A 17,447-nucleotide genomic window follows, 5' to 3' on the forward strand; every position below is an offset into this window, starting at 1 on the left:
TCTATTTATATATATATATATTTAAAAAAGTATGTTTGTTAAGCCTCACTCTGAGATGGCCATGTGGTCATAAGGTACTGAAGAACAAGGCTTTGATACAATGAATCCTAAAATATTAACCTTTTAATATATTGTATGTATATACACACTAAATGAATATTTTTGTGCTTTTTTTGACAATTTCAACTTAACCAATAATTTTCAACAACACTTCCTCTTTTGAAGGCTGGTCTTTTATGGGTCTTCATTCCTGAGATTGTGCCTTTTTCCCAGAATCTTCAACAAGTGTCTTCAGTCTCACCAGGTGATGCAGAGCCCTTTATGATAAAAGGAGAGTTTACTTTCTAAACCAGTGTCATATTCTTCTGAATAAAATGAGACAAAATGCATCTATTTTTTTAAAGTACTGTACCTCTGTAAAGATTGTCCACCGGGAGAGGTTTCATAGTCCTCAACTTGTGCCTCTGTCATCTAGAATTCAGATACAGGCTTGGTTTAAACAGGCAGCCCAAATCTGATCCCTCTTTCTATACAGAGCAAATTAGACATTCGTTTAAACCTGATAACCTGAAGTCTACTCATCAGCTCTTTAATTCCCGGTACCTTCATCAGCATGTTAGTGTCATCCAAACTGGATTCTGCCTGTGGTTTTGAGCAGTTGTCCGACACGAGTGTTTTGTATGGTGTTGAACTCCCCTCCAATATTACTTCCTGCTGGGTTGAGCTATTCTCCGGGGTGACCCGTTGCTCCAAGGCCTGTAGGCTGAACAGCATGTGTTTGAGGGCCTCCACCGGACCAGGGTGTTTCCTACTGCTGTAGCCCGACGAGCAGGATCTTGAGGCGGCCTGGACAAGTCAGCAAAAACACAGACATCAGGACAGAGACAAATGGCTTTGGGGTTCAACGCACCCACTGCGTCTTCAATCAGAATTCCTAGTTTAAAACATACACAGACTGAAGAATCTACTTAAATACTATTTATGTTTGTACTGACCTCTTTTCGGTCTTGCAGTGGCACTGTGTAAATCTGTGGGTCTTCAGCTCCCCCTACTGGCACTGGAGAGTTACTGCACAGAAGAGGGTTTAACCAAGCCTGGTAAGACACAACTATAATTTACAAGTGCACTAACTTAGAGTGACAAATGTCTGATGAGTATATGTGTCCTAGCACATTATTGTATGGTGCTTCAACTGTTTTTCCCCCCCGTGCATTATCGAATATTAACAACTAATTGAATTAGATGACCCACGTTACGGTGGGGTTGTCCCAGGAGCGATCAGCCTCCAGGGCGTACTCTGAGCCACACGGACTGCCTCCCGTGTCTTTCTGCCTCAGGCTGGTCAGGCCCAGGGAAGGAGAAGTCATGGCTTTCTCTCCCTTCAAGATCAGAGACTCCATCTTATCATCTGTGGAAAACAACATAGTTTTACAACCCATTAAACTACTTGAGGGCCTGCATTGTAAACCAAACGGTTGGTTTTTAAGGACACGCTGAATGTTTGTACTTCTGCAGAGATTGTCAAAGTCGGTGCTTCTTTCTTCCTCTGCTTCTATGGCTAGCTGCTCTGCAAACTGGAGTCTCAACTCTCTCAGCGTCCTGTGATCAGCTTTTTTGAAGAAATGTTGCCGATCATCCTCAGACCCACGGGCCAGTTCAAAATGGCCGCCGTCACGGTCTGTCTGTCCCTCTTGTAGCTCTTCATAAGAAGCCTCCAGCTCGTTCAGCCAGGAGGGGAGCCTGGGGGAGTGGGGGGGTGCCTGTGGGGGGAGGGTATGGGGCTGACTTCTACACAGGTTTGTCTTCTGGGTGGGGCCAAAGGAGGAAATGTCATCGGCCTCCTGGAGCCAGGCGGGGTACTTTATATCAGGAATACTGGTGATCCCAGAAAAATCCATGGTTGACTTCTGACGGGTCAACCAGCGAGGGTAGTCGTGGTGAGGGGAGGAGTCTGGCAGGGGTGGCCCACGGTCGTGGCGTCCGGCAGGGTTCCGGTAGTAGAGATCGGGGTGGGGTCGATGGCTGCCCTTCACTCTGGGCACTGAGGATCTAAGGCCGTTGGATGATTCCAGCTTCTGGGTTCTCCCAGGTCCACCTTGACTATCTCGGAGGAGCTCATGATGAGAGTAGTGCTGGCAGGATTTAATATCAAAGCCACAGTTAGGCTTAGGTTGCCAGGGCGACTGGGGGTAGGAGCCAGACCGGACGAGGAAGGCTGAAGTACGGGTCACAGGCAAGGAGCCGTCACACGGCAGCACCAGCAGGTCATCGGTCGTCAAGCTGAGGCGGTCCGGTTGTCCACAGCGACTAGACCCCACTGGGAGGTCCAGGAAGTCCAGCTCCCTCTCAGTTAGACTCTCTTTAAGAACTGGGAAACAAGGACAGTAATAATTTGTATGATATACAGGAACTGTAAATCATAAAGGTGGATAACTATACATTAGTATACATCCAAATCCACATTCTAACTGCTTGGACAGGTAAATGTTATTGATGAGAAGGACATAAAAAGGGAACCGTTACCATCTTTATTCTTGAACCCAGTTCTGGGCTGAGTGGGGCACTTCTGTAGTTGAAGTCTTCCTATAAAACTTTCAGAAGTGTGCTGGTTTCTGTCAAAGTCTGCAATGTAGGCTTCCAGTGCCTCAGTCGCTGATTCATAGTCCCGATCTCGGTATCTGATGCCGGTGAGAGACAGGTCGCGGTCACATAGACTGCTTCTCAGATGTCCAGAGCTTGCCAACAGAGAAGTTACGGTTGATTCTGGAGAAGATAACGTCATCTTGACCGGAAGTAATTCTGTCATGAATGAAAATAAAAGACTGATCATTATTTCAGCTTGTATGATAGTTGAGTTACAGTACAATATACTGATAATAAATAGAACATGCGTAAATATTTAGCATGCTAGCAAGGTAAGCTAGCGAACTGAATCCCTGGGCGTAGTAAATTACACAATTGTTTATCTGACAAGATAAACATTGGCTAACACAAAAATCGAAACCAACCGCAAAAAGTTTATGTATTGCCGGATATAAAATAAAAAGTTGATCAACTCGTAATTTCTTTTTTTAAAGTTATAGTGTTTTTGCAGATCTTTCCTAACCATAAACGATATAACGTCCGATAAACTTACCGGTACGCATCAGTTAACTGCTTATTTGGTTGGTTCCGTGGCAAACAAACCCAACCGTAAACGTATTGGCCAACCGGAAATAGTCCATGCGTTTCACAGTGGCTACAAGCCCTCTCTGCTGCTTTTACGGTATCTGTGTTCTGCGGTCTGAAGTCGTGGTGTGTTTTGTTCCTGCTGTAACATGTTTTGTCGTTCGTCATTAAGCGTAATGGAAGATACTTCCCTAGACATAAGGACTTCTGCTTCAAATCATCATTATTAATTATTCTGTACACTTTGTAATACTGTGCTGAAATTAATGTTAAATTATTTTCAGGCTCAGATTAACCCATAAGCGTTTGTATTGGGATGGGCCGTAGAAAAATCTCTATAAATATATTTTGATGGACCAGAGAGGTTCATTGGTCATATTTGCTGGTTCTGTCCCAGACTCTAATCAGTGTAGGCTGTAGTGTTTTCTCCACTCCTCAGAAGGAACAATGCAGAGTGAGGGACTCCCTGTTGTCTCTTCGCTAGGCCGAAGCAACCCATTGTCAGGCCTTTTAATGTGGTCGCTCCGAATAAAGCAACGGTCGTTTTGGCTGCCCTTGTTTGAAGGATGGGGTGTAGGGAGGGAGGGAGGGAGGGGAAGACAGGAGACCATGATAATGATGGTGGGAATGAGAATTATCTATAGTGTGAGGGTGCGTAAAATCCTTTATGTTACATTGATTTAAATGGTCAATCCAAAATTTGAGTTGTAATCTCATTTTTCACCAGGGCTCGTAAAAAAGAATTAAAAAAAACAAACACCTGGAGTCTGCCATGTGATGCTCCGGTCGAAACATAGGTTCATATCCTGGTCAGGCCACATAGAAGACAGACAACTGGGTCCAGCAAAGCCCTAGGTGGGGAGAAGCATGGCCGGCCTACAGGCAGTTTTTGGTTTTACTTATTTTTGTTTTACATCTTGATTGAGCTCACAGGTGACCAAGCTACCACAAGGAGTCGCTATAGCGTGACAAGACAAAACCACCATAGTCAATTACTAACCCGCAAAGAAATGGATGGTGTTGGTCAATTGCACCACCCTTCATGAGATCCCTGGACTAATCTGCAAGCGGGATTACCTGGTCTCACAGTGAAGTAGTTATCTGACTTTATAGAAATGCCATAATGATATGGCCAATCTCTATATATGTATATGTACTGTTGTATACTTTATATTCTGTTTATAATATTAAATAATAAATATTACTAATCAATATTCAGTTCCAGAATAGAATTACTTAAATATTACAGTTATAGGCATCAGTGTTAGAAGGCTATTGTGTTAGATGATAGCCCCACAGAGAGAGGGTGATGTGGTTAGCAAATATTGAATGTGAAGTGGTGGAGCGATCGGGCCCTGAGGGCTGCTAAGCGGAGCGTTTAGAGTGCATCTCATTAGTCAGAGCTATAGTGTTCCCTTTAGGGACTTCGCTAACAGGGGCTCTGAAAATGATGAATCCTCTTATCTTTAGGGTTGTGGTCGTCAGGCCCCAAATGGTAGAAAACTGATTGAATCAGGAAGGTGTAGTTATCTTGCCCAATATGAAAAACATTATTTATTTTAAATGAAGAATAGGTGTAATGGTGGGGATCCGTGAATGCCACCTGTACCAGAAAAAAACACTCTTCAAGTTTGTTTCTACTCCAGCATCCTAAAGAATCACTTTCGTCCCTAGCCTACTCTAGGTGCGAATTGGGTTGACAGGTAAAAACATCTGGAGGGCCTGGCGACAGCAAAGCTATTTAAAGATAAGCAGACATTACATTTTCATAAAATGTACAGTTATAAATAAATTTTATATTCAGTTCGAAATTTCACACAGTTAATTTGCTGCAGTGTTAAATCTGACAACATGACTAAGACGTTTCAGACAATTTTTTGATTGGTACCTTTCTCTTTCGTTTTCAATAATCTCTGACAGTGTATAAAAAGGATAAACTTAAAACCGCTTTGAACGTGTGACTATTGTGGTTGACAAAAGGGGTGGGGGGGGCTCCAATTTCTGTCATGTGCCACACTACATTTAAATATATATGAAGTACTTCCATCGTAAACACAGTCAAGTAAATATTCAGCAAGCACAAGTGTTTAACAAATATTTTATTCACAATTCAAATAAATGATGGCGCAAATTCCTTATCAGGACGACTATGAGCTTTCCCAGAGTTCAAATAGGAAATGCGTCTTTAGGGCCATGAAGAAACTCACTGGTGATACTCGCAGAAACATTCAGACAGAAGAATTCCAAAATAGATGGTTTTGGAATTCTAATGTTCGGAATTAGTAATCCCCCCCCCCCCCCCCCCCCCCCCCCCCCCCCCCCCCTGTTAATGTTGCATCACTGCCTAGGGAAGGGGGAACCGAGAAGTGACGGGAGCGTTCTAAAGAGGCGGGGCGTTGTCTGCGAGCCAGCGCAGTTGCCAAGCGCTTGGTCAGTGTGTGGGAAGTGCTGAAATTTCAGAACGTCAGTGCCCCACCGCCGTTGATCACCGGGACACAACTGCCGTTACTCCCTGTTGGATAGTTGAAGAACTAGGAGGAAAACTGTCAATCCAAGGACCAAAATATATCTAGCCAAAGTCCCGATACAATCGCGGAAATAAGAAGTTGAAAGTTTCGCTCTGGTTTAGTAGTTAGTAAAAACGGATTTAAAGCTAGCGTTAGATCGGGTGGTCAGTTTATTAACCCATCTTTGTAACGACGTATTCTTTGACAATTTGTCACAGTTGAACAGCGATTGGGGTAATTCCCAATCATACCGAATTGCTAGATGATTATGGAGAAGAAGAGGATGGATTGCCCCTTTCTGCCACCGGGTTGGAAGAAAGAAGAAGTGATCCGGAAGTCAGGGCTCAGTGCTGGCAAGAGTGATGTTTATTACTACAGGTAATAATGATCAAAGATAACATCATGATACCTTCACAATTATGATAGGACTCGTAGCACTGTATAACTATCTTAACCCGTTGGTAAAAAGCCAAGTATTTCGCTAAACCTTGAAATTCAGCACCCACTGGAGTGCCACAATGTTCCCAAGGTAATGCCAGCACTGTGTAAACATCGTATCAAAACTCCAATGGGATGTTCGCAACATTGTGTCAGACTTTGTATCGGTAGGGAAAGTTCGATGGTAACGTCATACCCTATACCCTATAGTGAGTTTGAGATTTAAAAAATATATAATTAACTTGTTTCTAATCAGTCTCGCTCACTACAATTTTTGACTATTGTCTCCTCATTTGATTGATAGGGAAATGCTTGATGGTCTTGTTAAATGGCACTTTCCCTGAAACTTTGTGTTTATAATCCGGGCTAAACCATTACAACTTAGCCCTCGGTCTAAAGTACAGAATGTGACTTATTCCTTGGCAATGTAGCCTAGAACCTTCATAACATTTGGTCCATAAAAGCCTGGATATTTTGGCAGCACTAGTATGTTTGGCATTAACACTTCGGTGCTAGAAGACAGTTTAACAGTTTTTTCCCCTGCTACTTTGCTAAATTGGTATTGCAATGTAAGTCCATTCACCACATGATTGCAGTTTTGCGCCCTGATCTTGAACGTCCGTCCTATTTTTGATGGACTATAGTGTGTGTGTGTGTGTGTGTGTGCAAGCGTGCCTGCCTGCCTGCCTGCCTGCTTGGGTGTGTGTGTGTGTGTGTGTGTGTGCAAGCGTGCCTGCCTGCTTGGGTGTGTGTGTGTGTGTGTGTGTGTGTGTGTGCGCCTGCTGGTTTGAATGTGTGTGTGTGTGTGTGTGTGTGTGTGTCTGTACGTCCTTCCTGTTAATGCTATAAAAAATGTATCTCGCTCAAGCTCTTATATGTTCCACCTGGAAACAATTCAAAATCGAAAAGCGCTGCACAAGCCATTCTGCATTCTCCTCCTCGGATCTGAATCACGCGGTTGTCAAATGGGGACTGGCTCAAGTCCTTTGTGATCCAGGTTGGGTTACATCTGTAGTGATCTAGTCGTCAACAACTGAGAAAAACATGCTAGGCCACGCGCCGGGACCCCTCCCCCCGCCACTGCTCAGGGTTTCAAGGCAAAGCCCCTGGGGGCGCGCCTAGCGCCTCTGGAGTGTGACTTGGGCTGCCTGGTGTTCCGGAGCCTGGGCCAACGAGCAAACGAGCCTGCCTATATGCTGTACCCGCCCGACCCCTCCCTCTTGCCCCTGGTGAAAAAAACGTGCCTCTCATTCTTATTCAAATTGTGTGACCCCAGTGGTGTCAGAAGTGTTGTAGGCTCGTCTAAATGGACTCCGCACAGCCCCGTCTTCCACTGTGATGTGTAGACCTGTGATGGCCGGCGTGTGGTGTGTAGACCTGTGATGGCCGGCGTGTGGTGTGTAGACCTGTGATGGCCGGCGTGTGGTGTGTAGACCTGTGATGGCCGGCGTGTGGTGTGTAGACCTGTGATGGCCGGCGTGTGGTGTGTAGACCTGTGATGGCCGGCGTGTGGTGTGTAGACCTGTGATGGCCGGCGTGTGGTGTGTAGACCTGTGATGGCCGGCGTGTGGTGTGTAGACCTGTGATGGCCGGCGTGTGGTGTGTAGACCTGTGATGGTGTGAGGATGGTGGTGAAAGCAAGCCTATGTAATATTAGTGAGCACCACTGCCGATCCGGGACGTGGCCTTGCAGAGGTATATTTTGGCGGTTATGACATCCTGTGTGTGTCTCAGGCTTCTGCTGCTAAAAAGCAGAGGCGATGGTGGAGCGATAGACACAGCAGCTTAGGAGATCCACTCTGATTGGGCGTGCTGAGGGAGGCAATTGATCGCTGTGTTAAGTTACCCCTTTCAATTGATCACTGTGTTAAGTTACCCCTTTCAATTGATCGCTGTGTTAAGTTACCCCTTTCAATTGATCACTGTGTTAAGTTACCCCTTTCAATTGATCACTGTGTTAAGTTACCCCTTTCAATTGTGAGCTGTGACGTTCCAAGTTCAATCTTCTGCCTGGACAGCAATGACTTTCATTGTGGAAAGGATGTAGCTCTGCGGGCTGTGTGGGACAGACTGACGGCCGGGTTTCCCCCTTTATGTTCCCAAAGCGAGTTTTCTGCATGCAGTTGGTGTGTTGGGGGAGGGGTGTCGGGTGGGTTTCTTTAAGGTGCTGCGGCCATGTTGCTGGGAGGGAAGGGCTGTAAAACGACCCCACGCTGTCGTCTGGGGCTCGCGTTGAAAACGTTTCCCTCTACTCTCTTGGCAGGCTGAAGTTTGAAAATGGTGCCGGGCAGACGAGGGCCGTCAACTGGCCCAGAGGCTGTGCGGTCAACACCTCAAGTGAAACAAGGAGGTCAAGCCCTCTTTTCATTGTTCACCCTCGAACTGGTCCTGGATCACAGAATGGCACTCGTGTTTTTGATATCAAGGCTGTGTGACTTTGGTTAGCTTATCCGTGATATATGGGCGTTGGCTACGAGCCTCAAGGTCCGTCACCGCTCTGTCTCTCGGTTGGTTGGACAGGCTGCCCCTCCATGTGTCCATGTGGTCAGTACACATGGCGGTATAGACCTGGTATGGACAACAATGTTCCTTCAGCCACACTGTCAGGCTTAGGTCTGCCTCAGGGCCGTCCTAGCCTAAATTGTGGAATAACTGACTTATAACCTCACATAGTTATTTTAGTCTTTCCCTAGGTCGGCTAGCCCGGTTCCCTACTCTTAGAAACTGTTGTTCTGTAATAGATCCCGCTCACCAGCCTCCGGAGAGGAGAGGAGGAGTTTTCTGGTAGATACAGCCTCTGGATTTTCCTGGAATTGGGTGTACTCCTAGGCTAGTCCATGGACTGACCTGGCCAAGTAGAATTGGGGGGGGGGGGGAGTGGCTGTGTGGGAATGTCATCTGTAATCCATGAAGTATTTCCTCCTCGGTTCCAGCCTCTCGTCTTGATGGCTATGTTGTTCTGAGTCATGAGCAGACCTGCGTCCCAACCCGTCCCCTCCCCTCCAACTAAGTGCCCTACTTTAGACCAGAGGGACACCAGCATCCTTGTCTCTTCCCAGTTCTCACATCCTCTCAGCGTTCACTAGCCAGAATTAGCCCCGACTGCTTCCATGCCCTCGGAGGAGCGTCCGTTCAAAGCACCGGTCCGCGGCGGCCAGAGGGCCGGGATCCGGGGAGGCTTTGGTAGACAAATCCCAGGAACGTGCTCTGTGGGTTCACTCTTTGTGGTGTGGAGGCTTAGAGCTGGTTGAGACTTTTCCAACATTATTATGGTTTTCAAAGCTGTGTAAAGCTGTCACCTTTATCATTTCCTGGTTTTTGTTTTCCTTTGTATATTTTGACACAAAACATTTTCATACTTTATTCATGTAACAAAACATGAATATAGCCACCTGTAAAGAAGCAATTGCCCCCCGACACTCTGGTCATGCCTCCATTAGCTGCAACGACTGAAGTCAACTGCTTCCTTTCAATCAGTCTCTCGCACGGCTGAGGAGGGATTTTGGCTCACTCTTCCAATGTGGAACTGCTTCAACTAAGCCGTATTTATGGGTTATTCAGCATGTGCTTTTTGTTTCATATAAATGAATGAAATGTACAAAGTCATGCAACGGTATTTTTTGGTATTCGTTCATTCATGTTACCTTTATTTGTATGTTCCAGCAATGTTTTGTTTGGAGTTCTAAGAACTATAACTGTCACTATGTGACGAATTGAGAAGATCCCAAAGGAGACAAGTACTTATTTTACAACACTGTATATCAGAAGATCATGGTAAAGATATTAGCAGTCATGATGATATGAAACAAGTCAAACATAGTATTTGTATAGGGCAAGTGAAAGTATGCCATCTGTTGACACTGGAAAGAGGACGTGAGGTGATTTCAATTCATGATCCTGTAGTACCTCTGTTGAAATTATTCTCTGATGAGTGAGTCGCTTGTGTGAAGTTCTAGGGTGATTTGATTCTCTGAAAAATTAGTTAATTGTGTCGAGTGCTGAGGTGATTTGATTCTCTGATAAATGATTTGACAGTGTCGAGTGCTGAGGGGATTTGAGTCACAAGTATTTCATTTCACTGTTATTTAACCTGGTAGGTCAATTGAGACACCTGGACAATGGTATAAAATTCCAAAGGGAAAGGTCAACACACTTCAGGTAACGTAGTAATGAGATTATGTGACCAGTAACCAAAAGGTTGCTAGATCAAATCGCTAAGCTAGTAGGGTTGAGGAAGGCTGTCTCAGATTGGGGAGCATACGTCTTGTTTTTTGATAATAAGGAGTTAATGCATTTTCTGAAGCGTGAGACACCAGTCTCTCAGCTCTTACAGAGGCTGTGTTTTTAGTTACTTCGTCTGAGGTCAGTTGTAAAATATCAAAGGTCAGAGGGTAAAGGATAACTACTCCTCAGGGGTCATCCAGTTGGGCTTACGCACAGGGCTGAGTCCGGCGTACACCGCCTAGCACCGACTGGCTGTTCAGTTGAAAGTGACTCAACACTGAATGACAGGCTTACCGGGTTATGGAATAAAGATTCCATACAAACAGGCTTACTGGGCTATAAAATAAATATTACGTGTGAATCGACTTCCCAGGTTAGGGAGCACAGATAACATGCAAACCGGTTTACCAGACTTTAGAATAAAGAATGAAACCATGTGATGTGGGGCTTTCTGGTTGGTTGGCTCACTGGTTTGTAAGTGAGAATGCAGCAGTCACAACATTGCTAGTTTACGTCCGTCTTAGATTTCCCTTCAATACACCTTTAGTGAAATATTCTTCCTAAGACATTAGATTAGCATTAACACTGATTATCAATACACCCAGGGCCTAAATGTGATTATCAAGAAATCTACCAACCGCCAGATCTTTTATTCTTTATCCACAGTCATAAAACAGGTCCATTTGTCCGTCAGTCAATCTGCTCAAGCAGAAGAGAAGAGGGGGAAGAGGGAGGCCGTGGCCTCGGCCATTTTGAAGAGACAGCTCTGTGTGAGTGTGTGAGCCAGCTGTGTGGTGACTGGAACGAAGGGTTAACTGCACTAGCGAGCGCTGGCTGGGTTCAGGGTTGGTTCACTCGGTGTGCTGTACAGGCTGTACTGTACTGTACTGGATGCAGCAACCGTGAGTGAGAGACTCGTTTGTGCTCTTCTCAGAGCCACACACACACACGCTTTCTCTCTTTTCTCTGCTTTTCTTTTTGCTCGGTCCAGCACTACTGTGTTACTTCTGTCTGTCTGTTACTCTCTCTTTCTGTCTCTGTCTGTCTAACTCTGTGAAGGCTGTGACTGTGTAACTCTGTCTGTGAAGGCTGTGACTGTGGAACTCTGTCTGTGAAGGCTGTGACTGTGGAACTCTGTCTGTGAAGGCTGTGACTGTGGAACTCTGTCTGTGAAGGCTGTGACTGTGGAACTCTGTCTGTGAAGGCTGTGACTGTGGAACTCTGTCTGTGAAGGCTGTGACTGTGGAACTCTGTCTGTGAAGGCTGTGACTGTCCTAAATGGTACCCGTAGATGTTTATAGTGTGTTATTTCATATCAGGGTCCGTGTGGCGTCTGTGTACAGTAGCGTTCTAGGCATGCTGGGAAGAGTTTTGACATTTGCGAGACAAGATGGAGGTAGTCGGATGGCTAGTAGGAAAGACAATTACTTCTCTGGAATCAATACAACAACCCTGGGCTATAAGGGGGCCCCATTTAATTCACATGTGCCTCTATATATTAAACTTTTTGACCTGGCATTTATATTCATTTTTGCTTATTGTACAGTTATACTTGATGTTGTGTAGCTGTAGTGTAGATCTATCCAAAATGATTGGCGCCCAAAGATAAGGAAATGAAAAGAACAGTTCAAGGCTCTAACTAATAAGTCCAATAGCAGTGGAATCGTGGTAAACCAAGGTAAAGTGATAGAAGGACAGAGAGTACTGTAGATGTTTCCATGCAATGCTCCTTCCACACATGCTACGGTCCTCTACTCCCTATCCAGTTCATTATATGAGTACTGGACCAACCAGGGCCCATACAACACTGCCAGGTTATTGGTTTCATGTCCCAAGGTAACAACGGTTTAGGAAAATAGTGAAACGATTGTTTTCCAGCCTGTTTGTTTTACTCATACCGGCATGAGTTTTTCCCCGTTGTAATTAAATGCAGGCCTCAGGCTGTTGTTGCCAGGCAACCCAAACGGCCTGTTCCGGTGTAATACTTGGCTCGGTCTGCTCGGTTCTGCCTGTGGACCGAGGTCGGGCCCGGCCCGCAGACAAAGGTCGGGTCTCCCCACACACCCGTAGTTTATTTTCAGTGCGGATGAGTCTGGATGTGATCCCCCCCAGAGGACTTTGTGATATCAGAACCGATAGGATGTCTGACCAGTCCCAGAAATGCCAGAGGAAACACACGTGGGTGAAGCACCGTTTGGATCATTCCGTTTTGGGTTTGATTGTTTGGTCAGTCATTTACATTCTTGTCATTTAGCCAGACCTCTTATCCAGAGTGTCTTTCATTATTGATTGCATGCATTTACTAGCCATACTGTTATGGGGAGATTATGTGCCTCCAGTTTGGAAATGTAGCCAGGACTCTTACGGAAAGTGTCATGGGATCATAAATCACCACACAGAGTCAAGGGCCCTATTTAATGTCCCCGTCACTACCCTGGAGTATCAGGGTTTATATTCACACCAGAGGGGAAGAGGACTCGTTACTGGTCCTCCAACACTTTCAGAAGCAGCTGGTCTCCCTTCCAGGTACAGAGATGGACTGACCCTGCATAGCTTCAGAGCCCAGCCAGCAATGGTGTACTGGGTGCTGTGATGCTGGTTAGAGCTGTTTTTATTGTTGAAGACTTGGTTTTGGAAGTTCTGTTAGGCTGGAGTCCGTGGAAAACGGATAGATCAGCATGTTAATCCAGTGCGAGTTGTCAGGCAATATTATTTAATTGCATTTGCAGCTCGGGCATTTCAGGTGCTGAATGAGCCGCTTCATTAGCAGTACTACTGTACTGTAGGTTGGTTGGCCAGAGGTCAACGACCCAGTTCACATCGACTGTAAACGGCAGCCCGGTAGCTGTCAATGTCCAGGTTGTCGTCCTCCACACCTCAGCGTGTTTCAGAGCTGAACTGCGTCACAGCGCTGAAACAGACAGATGAATTATTAAGTAGATCTCTGTGCACTGGGCAGGCTAGTCTGTGTCCTCGTCTCCCTCTCTGTCCTGTCTCCTTCTCTGTCCTGTCTCCCTGTCTGCAGACTCCCAGGCAGACCACAGGGTGGGGGCCAGAGGGGGGCTGGGGTTACCCTGAGGGGGGAGGGGAGGAGCCTGTAATGGAAGACTGGCCCTGAATGCCCCTGACCAGCCCTCTTCATAAGCAGACAGACAGAGACAGGTTTTAATAGCCTGCCCCTCATTTTCCTCAGTCAAGGCAGGCAGACAGGCAAGCAGACAGACAGACAAACAGATACAGGGAACTCCCTGAAAAGGTTGCTTTCTCAACTCTCAGTTCACCCTGTGTAACCTCCGCCCAGAGGAAAGCCGGGGGAAGCTAAGGAGAACTATCGAGACCTCTCTCTCTCCACCTCTCTCTCTCTCTCTCTCTCTGCCCTGGATCTCCAGTTCTCTCTTCCTCTTCCATTTTCATCTCTACTTAGAGACTGTGTGAAAGTAAAGTATGGGGAAATGGTTGCTGACTTTACAACTGTCTGTCAACAACACTGACGTTTGATGTGACTTTCTTCAGTAGCTTTGTGACAATTGGTTTGGTTTGTTTCACGATGGTTTCTCTTGTGCTATCTGCACAGTAAACCGCTGTGGAATTCCACACACTTGACACCGCTTACTATCGGGCCCTGTGGTAGGACCCGATTGTGTGTGTGTGTTATAGTCTTGGTGAGTTTTTCTAAAAGGCTCTGTTATGTGGCGGGGTGAGTTCCACCGTGTCTTTTGACTCATGGCTGAGTCATGCAACCGCCTAGCACCTAGCCGCCCTGTCGCTGCTGAACTGCGCCAAATTCACACACTCATCCGCATCGTCCTGAGCGCTGGTTTCAGATCCATCTAGACGGGCATGAGTCACAGGACTGGGTTATGAAGCGCACTGCTTGTGAACAGAACCTCTACACCACCTCAGGGTGTGAGTGTTCTGACCGAATGTGACGATGACTGGCTAGAAGCGACCGCGTGTGACACGGTTAATCGTTCTGGGTGCCGCTGCAGCACGGGTTGGAATCCGGTCCGTAGCACTTTTAGCAAAAAACAAACTATATATATATAATTTAAACGCAGACACATCTGTAATGTCACCAGAAGGTGAAGAAAAATTAGTTGAACAAGATTCAGGCCAGAGGCAATTTGTTTTACACTTTAAGATTGTTTGTCTATTGATTCTGGGTCAAATTGGTCATTTGAGGCCTCTGTGCTGTGTGGGCCAGCCATTTAAAAGGGACCCTGTTGTAGTCTTATGTAGAGAGGAAATGCTGTAGGCTACTTGACCCATCCGCCTGGGTTAAGGATATAATGTGTGCTGAGCAAAGACATTGTGTGACCACGTCCATTCTCTCCCAGCCCTGATGAGGCCAGCTCTAATCCTTATCAGAATATCCCCAGACAGTCATCTGAGGACATCCATCCACCCAGATCACAGAACCACCTCACCAGTCCTGTGCGTCGTCATAATGCAAGTCACTGTTCATCAGGCTCTCCACTGTCATCTGCTCAGAAATGCTCCCTAGTATTACAAAGCCTATACCCAATTAAGCAAGATTAAGTAGTATTCGGGGTAATTCCATTCAAAACTTAATTGGTTTGGCCTTGTGACTATTACTTTATTATTACACCATTACAGTTTGTTCAAAGTCTTTGGTATTATTTTTTTGACTTGGTGCCTTTGTGAAGGTTTATGTCAGCAATCCAGGACATGCATAGTACAAACTAGGGATGCACCAATACTATTTTTTTCATTGTCGATACTGATTGAGTCTCTATCGATACCGAATGCCGATCCGATATTGGCATTTTTATTTTGTCACGCTATGATGGACAGAATTATTTCACATTAATGAATTGTATGTCGTAGAACGTTTTATAAACAACTTTGTCAATATAGAACATTATGGAATTTACACCATTTTAACAACATCAAATCGTGTTAATCGTGTTATGTCAAAAGACACTCCAAGTTCAGGGCAATTAAGGTATTTGTGGAAATTCTGTAGCAATGTTGAAATGGAAAGTGGATCTGTATTGGTTAAAAAAAAGTCGCTCCAGGAAAACTAGGCATGTGACAAACTGACAATTTTCCTTAATATTTATACAAGGATTTTCCTGTCGATATTGGGTTAAAACCATAAGATTTCATGTTAATTAGGTCGTTTAGCTTGTTATCGCCCAATCACAACTTGATCCAAGTGGCTCTAGAATATCTAGCAGGCTAATCGATTGAAAGTGAAACTTAACGGAAAGGCTGTACAACACCAAATAGGTAGGCTTGCTATTTAGCTATGAATCTGAATGGATTTCGAGATTGGAAATCGCACAGTTAAAAGTGATTTATTTTCAATTAGCCTGGTGTTAACTAGCATCAGCCAACGTTAGCCAATCTAGCGTTAGCTGGCAAGCCTAAGCGTGTCTACCGTCACCCCTTGAAACACTAGCTTTGCAGTATTTGCAAATACTAGTTTTAGTAGTCGCTGTTTACAGTGTAAATAATTCTAGAATGCAGACAATTGTTGTTGTCGAGTTTACCTGGCATAGCAGGTTTGTTTCCGGTCTGGTCATCGTCAACAATATACCCTATCCCGTATTTTTTGATAGCATCTGACACATTTTCGATGTCCGTATAGGATCGGTGCATCCCCAGTGCAAGCTAATATAATGTGATAAAGAATATGGAACAAGTGAAACAATGTTATAGAGGTTGTAGTTGCTCTGATTCCGGGCTGTAGTTCTGTAATGTAGGCCTAGGTAATTGCAAACAATTTGGTCTACCATGTTTTACCACAGCAAGTCCGATAATTAGTCAACTCTTGGGTGGTCTTTCTTGTTCTTTTTCCCCCTGCCTGCTACTGTCTCTTTAAGATGTTGCATATTGGCTGTGTATGTTGTTCTCCTGGTGCTGAGAGGAGCTGGTTTCTCCTGTGCAGTGTGTTGTTCTCCTGGTGCTGAGAGGAGCTGGTTTCTCCTGTGTAGAATGTTATTGTCCTGGTGCTGAGAGGAGCTGGTCTCTCCTGTGTAAAGTGTTGTTCTCCTGGTGCTGAGAGGAGCTGGTCTATCCTGTGTATAGTGTTATTCTCTTGCTGCTGAGAGGAGCTGGTTTCTCCTGTGTAGAGTGATATTCTCCTGGTGCTGAGAGGAGCTGGTCTCTTCTGTGTAGAGTGATATTCTCTTGGTGCTGAGAGGAGCTGGTCTCTCCTGTGTAGAGTGATATTCTCTTGGTGCTGAGAGGAGCTGGTCTCTTCTGCGTAGAGTGAAATTATCCTGGTGCTGTGAGGAGCTGGTCTCTCCTGTGTAGAATATTATTGTCCTGGTGCTGATTGTGTTCAAAGAACCCCTAGCCCTGCCATTGGTTCCTCGGCTTGTAGCTCTGTTTGCCAGGCCCTGTCTAGCCCTCTCATTGGTTCTTGGACCTATTGCGGAAGTTGCTAGGCACTGGCTAGCCTCTGCGTTGCTCTGTGGTTTGGGCAGTAATACAGCTAATCTGTTTACTGAGTTGAGTCAACACTATTACAGTCTTAACTGTTCCATCGCAGTTCTGTTGACCACAAGCGTGGAATCAGGAGGCCAATCTAATTTGGACCCCTCTGTGCCTAGCTTAATTAGAGGTTCAGACCTGGCAGGCATTGTTGCAAATACTGAAACGCAATGCAAGAATAAAACTGAAAACAAACTGTTGTTACTGGACAAAACCAGGTACTAGTCATTGTAGTTTCAGTCCTTTTAAAAAGAACACGTCCCCACGTGGGGAGATGCTAGCTTCCTGCTAGGTTGTTATAAACACATACGGTAACCTTTTGAAATATACAGGCTCCATTTCCTTGTTGATATTGGTGATCTGATGGTGTGGTTGAATGTGATGTAACATTCTTGGTTGTCCCCTTTTCACTGTCAGTCCCACGGGGAAGAAGTTCCGGAGCAAACCCCAGCTGTCCCGTTACCTGGGCAACAGCGTGGATCTGGGATGCTTTGACTTCCGCACGGGCAAGATGGTGCCCAGCAAACTGCAGATGAAGAACAAACAGAGACGGAATGAGAACCTCAGCATCAACAAGGTCATTATCATTACTACACTATTACTATATTAATACTATGACTATTACTGTCCTAATATTATGGCCATTAC

The 17,447-nt window shown here is 45.4% G+C and overlaps 2 protein-coding genes across 5 annotated transcripts in view; one reads left to right on the forward strand and one right to left on the reverse strand.

Annotated features, from left to right (window-relative positions):
* Positions 1-28: 28 nt before the first annotated feature.
* On the reverse strand, positions 29-3,271 carry c23h18orf54 (chromosome 23 C18orf54 homolog). 2 transcript variants are annotated; one of them, XM_010867808.5, is made up of 8 exons: positions 3,137-3,271; positions 2,524-2,799; positions 1,508-2,368; positions 1,252-1,408; positions 996-1,068; positions 604-846; positions 413-471; positions 29-317 (listed from the first exon to the last, which is right to left on the reverse strand). In XM_010867808.5, the coding sequence occupies exons 1-8, from the start codon at positions 3,144-3,146 to the stop codon at positions 245-247; spliced, it is 1,752 nt and encodes a 583-aa protein (XP_010866110.3). In that variant the 5' UTR covers positions 3,147-3,271; the 3' UTR covers positions 29-244. The 2 variants fall into 2 exon arrangements, with proteins under 2 accessions (XP_010866110.3, XP_019898451.2); XM_020042892.3 differs by lacking the exon at positions 3,137-3,271 and adding an exon at positions 3,009-3,127.
* Positions 3,272-5,573: 2,302 nt separating this feature from the next.
* mbd2 (methyl-CpG binding domain protein 2) overlaps positions 5,574-17,447 on the forward strand; it is a 39,778-nt gene continuing 27,904 nt past the window's right edge. Inside the window, exons 1-2 of one of the 3 annotated variants that reach the window (XM_013140303.4) lie at positions 5,574-6,053; positions 17,217-17,376. In XM_013140303.4, coding sequence (XP_012995757.1) covers positions 5,938-6,053; positions 17,217-17,376 — 276 coding nt within the window. In that variant the 5' untranslated portion in view covers positions 5,574-5,937. Of the gene's footprint in view, positions 6,054-11,213; positions 11,240-17,216; positions 17,377-17,447 lie in introns of those variants that run through there. The other 2 variants (XM_013140304.4, XM_020042952.1) reach the window with 2 other exon arrangements.

The sequence above is a fragment of the Esox lucius genome, chromosome 23, assembly GCF_011004845.1.
Source record: "Esox lucius isolate fEsoLuc1 chromosome 23, fEsoLuc1.pri, whole genome shotgun sequence".
Lineage (NCBI taxonomy): Eukaryota > Metazoa > Chordata > Actinopteri > Esociformes > Esocidae > Esox > Esox lucius.